Here is a 4,390-nt window from a genome sequence, read left to right as displayed (position 1 = left end):
ATGAAATAAATCCTCTTTTTATAAAAATTCACTCTAATTTCTCACCTTTTTTTTACAGTTGAGTGGCTGTCTTTACTGTAAAATGTTTTGAAGGACTTTAAGTATTTTCAATCACTGTTATTCTTACAAGAGAACAGTGCTAATTCTACCCATCTTTTTCATATAGAAAACTCTACTGAGACACTGTAAAATTGTGCTGTAAAACTGAATTGTAAAATAATCAAAATATGAAGCAAGCAAATAAACTTATTTTTCTTTTTTTTTTGGTTCTTTTAATAATTTTGTTTTCTACTCACAATTTTTTTGCAACTGGCAGCTTCACAATTCAGCAGTCTTTCTTGAGAAGATATTGCAAAGCTGGTATCTTCAGTGACATTTGTGTCTAGAAACCATACTATGGATGTCTCTGGGTCCCATGTCTTTCATAACTGGGCAATTATGTGTTAATGGAATATAAAATCTGCTTGTTACTTGTAGATGGGGGAAAACCCCTGTGTAAATACTGAGTAATTTATTAATAAACTTTCTTTCTAACTATCTACCTGCTGGTGACAATTTTAATTGGCTACTGTCAGCAATTCAGAAAAAGAAATCATAAACCTGTTATGCAAACAGGTGGTCCCTCCCTGCAAGGTACTGAGTGCCTTGCCACGCCAGTAACCTCAGTCGTTCTTGAGGCCATGGCAGGAGCCAATCCAGAATTAATAGACAAATGGCAAACACCAATGCTAAAGAGTAGCAAAATCACCTGATAGTTTAGCTTCTAGCAACATTTCCCAGGGATGTAGAAAAGCTGTGTATACCCATAGTATTGAATGGCTTTGTCAGAGGTCTTCTCTTTTCTTCATGATAATCTGCCTGATTAATGATATAACTTCTGGTTTGATACTTTCTATTGGCTCTTCTGGTTTCCAGAATTTCACAACTTTGCCCTCAGGGCTGACAAGGTACTTCCAGAAATTCCATCGAGGCTCTTTCTTTGAAGAATCTGTAAGGATGAAATCAGATCATTTTAGTGACTTATACCTGGAATTATCTCCAGGCCCTGCACTGTGTCTTTGACTAATTATGCTATTGACCATTTATGAAGTAATCCCACCATATTTTTTGCTAGTAGTGTGGGCATAGATTTACTGATTGCTAATGATCTGAAAAGCTGGAACTCAATGATGCTCCTCCCTTCCTGTGAAACTGTTTGAGAGTTCCTACTTTTACTATGCTTTACTTCCTAGGGAAGATGATACAAGGCCTGCATATTTATTCAGGGATCCCCAGTTTTATGTCAGTTTTGGGAAGTGAGATGGGAACAGGCAGTTGTACTGGTGATGGTTTAATTAGGCTGCTTTCACGAAAAGCTCCAGTAGATTTTGACTGGAGAACACGTGTTTGGTTGGGAGTGGTACTGAACCCTAAACTGATTTATTGAAGTTTGGGGCCACACTTATGCTGTAAGTGGACTAATTTTGCACTAGATTGTTGGACAGTGCTGTTGCCATCCTGTTGCTAGTAGTCACAGTCACAAAAGGGTGGTATGGCATGATGTTCAGCCTTCTGATTGTCAAAACAGCCACATGAAGAAAACAGGTACTTTAATTGAAAATGCACAGGAATTTAATGTGAAACACAGAAATGCAGGAAGAGTAAAACTTTATTTCAGAATACTGAAGTAACAAAGGATCTTTCTCTTTGTGGGTGAACAGCATGTCAAATAAGAAAATGCTGGGTAAAAATTTTTTTCTTTATAGGTATAAAATCAATGTTTTACTCTGATGGCAGTGATATTTAGAATCTGGATTCATCCCAAAAGTGGGTGCCTTTGTGCTCTAGTCTCTTCTATAAAAACTGAGAGAAAACACTGATGATTCCACTGGACATCTGTCAACACAGAGTGACAAAGTTACCTGAGGTTTTTAGTAGCATAAGGGGAGGTAGGAATGAGCATTGTTACAATGACAATGGGGACCACTTAAATGACTGCTCAATAAAAACAATTTTTAAGTACACAGGAGGTATTATAGAGGATATGGCATGTAAGTGTTCTGGAAAATACTTCATTTAGATACTGAAATAGTTCTCTGACAAGAGGCACTATGAGAGACTCTGAAGGCAAGGAGATGGAATACAGGTTTGGGCTTTCTCCTACTTTATCTTCTGGGTAAAATGGTGTGTTAGGAAAGGGTTATGTTTAAGCTATTTTTGACCTGGTCAAAGCTCAGGAAAATTCAGAGAGGCTTTTCAAGTGAGATCTTTGGTCAACTGAAAGGAGAGAGCATTTCATTTTGCTCATGAGAATACGAGGTTGTAAGTCTGTAAATGCTCCCTGTATTCATGCAAGATTTTGCAGGCTAGGCACTGAAGTTCACATGACAAATTAATACAAATCAGTGGTTATATATAACTGGTATATGTAAACCTGCTTTACAATACAGTTTACATAAAGGTGGACATGGAACCTAACTAAAAATCTCATCTGCATGTATTTCTATAAAATGTTCTAGTAATTTTATGAACCCTGTAACTCCATTTTTGTCCATAAGAAAAGCATTTTTTTTTTTTTAAAAATAATCACATACTTTGGAATAGGCAGGAGTTTCTAGCTCTAGCATTTCTAACAAAATGGATGTTCCTAGCTGGGCTGTTCAGAGAAGGCCAATTTTACAAGCAGTGAGGAGAGACTCTTGTTTTCAGGATACAATTATTTTTCACATATTTTTGATATCCAGATTGAAATGAGAGTAATTGTATGCTAAGTGCCTGTTTCTCTCCATACTTTGTGAAGACTTCTATGTTTCCTGACAAAAACATGCAGCCTGGATTCAATGAGAGTACCACGGTTACAGGCAGCTTAGATACATAAAAGAAAACAGTTACCTATTAGAAATTTAAAGGCGGGATCTGCTTCTGATCCTAGGATCTTGATTTTGTGGAAAACGGGGAATGTTACTCCATAGTTTCCTTTGGCAAAAGATTCTATTTCCTGGTTCGAACCAGGCTCTGATTCTCCGAACTGGTTGCAGGGAAACGCCAGCACAGTGAAATGGGAGGGACCAAACTCTCTGTGCAGCTCTTGTAGCGCGATGTAATTTTTGTCTGTGTATTGGCAGTAACTGGCCACGTTTACAACCAAAGTTGCCTTTAGAAAAATAAAGTTAGAATAGTAAGGAAAAAGCCTATAGATGTTGTAGAGGTCACAATTAAATCTTAAAATGTTATTTTTCATTATCACGATGACTCCTCTCAGAAAGCTAAATGTAACCTGTCTGATCATCATTTCATTAAAACAGATAAAGATGAAAGCAACTGAAGATATTTACTTTCAAACAAGCTGCTGTAAAAATGTAATAAACTAATAAACTTCATTTCACAGCTTTGTTTAAATATAAGCATTTTAAAAAAGCAGATATTTAGGACATGCAGTAAAATCATATTTACTAGACAAACTTCCAAATTCCAAACCCAACATTCCTAACTAAGATTAAAATCCACCAATTTGCCTGTTAGGCTGTATTGATTTATACTAAATAATATAGTTTATTTTCTTGATTTACTAGATGTAATACTTGATTCCTGGAGCAAGCCTAGATAAAACAAATTTTCTCCAGTATGAAGAACAGGACTTTAGCACAAATCTCTGCCAAAAACTCCCGTAACCAAACCTTCTATTTACCTAGAAATGCACACACTTTTTGTCAGTATGGATTAAAAAAAGAAATAATAACTTACTTTTCCTCTGTATTTCTCCAATGAAATGATCCTTCCTCGTGAATCCTTGACTTCAAAAGAATAAAAATCTTTGATTTTAGGTTTAAAAAACCTTAGTTGCAGCAGGCAGAGAATGGTGGTGCACAAAAGCATTGACAGGAAGACAACAAAGACCCTGGTTTTGGACACTGAGTACTTCAGAGGATAACTAGTTGTGAGAGGCTCCATTTTTGAAATCTTTGGAGGGGAGCCTGGACAGGCCTGGAATGTGAAGGAGGAGCTGAAACATGAGACTCTCAGCTCAAGCCGGAAAGAACACGCTGCTCATTTTTGTCCCTGTTGCAAAACAGCTGCTCCGTCTCGGAGTGGCTGCTGGGCTTCTGGGCTCTCGTGTAAAGCATGGGAGGGAAGGGAGGGGGAGAAGAAATGAGTGAAAAAGGTGTAACTATCACCTGAGGAGGCTGATTGACCTGTGTGGGGATACTCCAGCGTCTGCGCTGTCTTGAGAGCTGCTGGGGACAAGAGCGGGTTTGTAGCGCAGCTCCAGCACACCCCCTGGGCCCTCCAGATGTATCTGGCCGAGGTGGTCAGCAGAAGGCAGCTGTGCTATCAGACAGACTTGGAGAAGCAGTCTGGGGGACAGCTGTTCAGGCTGAAAAGAGGGAATGGCTGAAAACACCCTGTTTAC

The 4,390-nt window shown here is 38.2% G+C and overlaps 1 protein-coding gene across 1 annotated transcript; it reads right to left on the bottom strand.

The window, feature by feature from the left end:
* Positions 1-256: 256 nt before the first annotated feature.
* Positions 257-4,048, bottom strand: GPX8 (glutathione peroxidase 8 (putative)). The gene is made up of 3 exons (XM_015652104.3): positions 3,724-4,048; positions 2,872-3,133; positions 257-988 (listed from the first exon to the last, which is right to left on the bottom strand). The coding sequence occupies exons 1-3, from the start codon at positions 3,928-3,930 to the stop codon at positions 825-827; spliced, it is 633 nt and encodes a 210-aa protein (XP_015507590.1). The 5' UTR covers positions 3,931-4,048; the 3' UTR covers positions 257-824.
* Positions 4,049-4,390: the final 342 nt, after the last annotated feature.

This window comes from Parus major, chromosome Z (genome assembly GCF_001522545.3).
Source record: "Parus major isolate Abel chromosome Z, Parus_major1.1, whole genome shotgun sequence".
In the NCBI taxonomy this organism is placed as follows: domain Eukaryota; kingdom Metazoa; phylum Chordata; class Aves; order Passeriformes; family Paridae; genus Parus; species Parus major.
This window is presented reverse-complemented; position numbering and strand designations above follow the sequence as displayed.

Bases quoted from the DNA above. Each gene is read 5' to 3' on its own strand.
- GPX8 (XM_015652104.3), bottom strand. From the start codon at position 3,930: ATGGAGCCTCTCACAACTAGTTATCCTCTGAAGTACTCAGTGTCCAAA. The intron at 3,134-3,723 runs GTAAGTTATTAT...ATTTTTCTAAAG, and splicing joins TGGAGAAATACAGAGGAAAA to GCAACTTTGGTTGTAAACGT. The intron at 989-2,871 runs GTAACTGTTTTC...TCATCCTTACAG, and splicing joins CGCCTTTAAATTTCTAATAG to ATTCTTCAAAGAAAGAGCCT.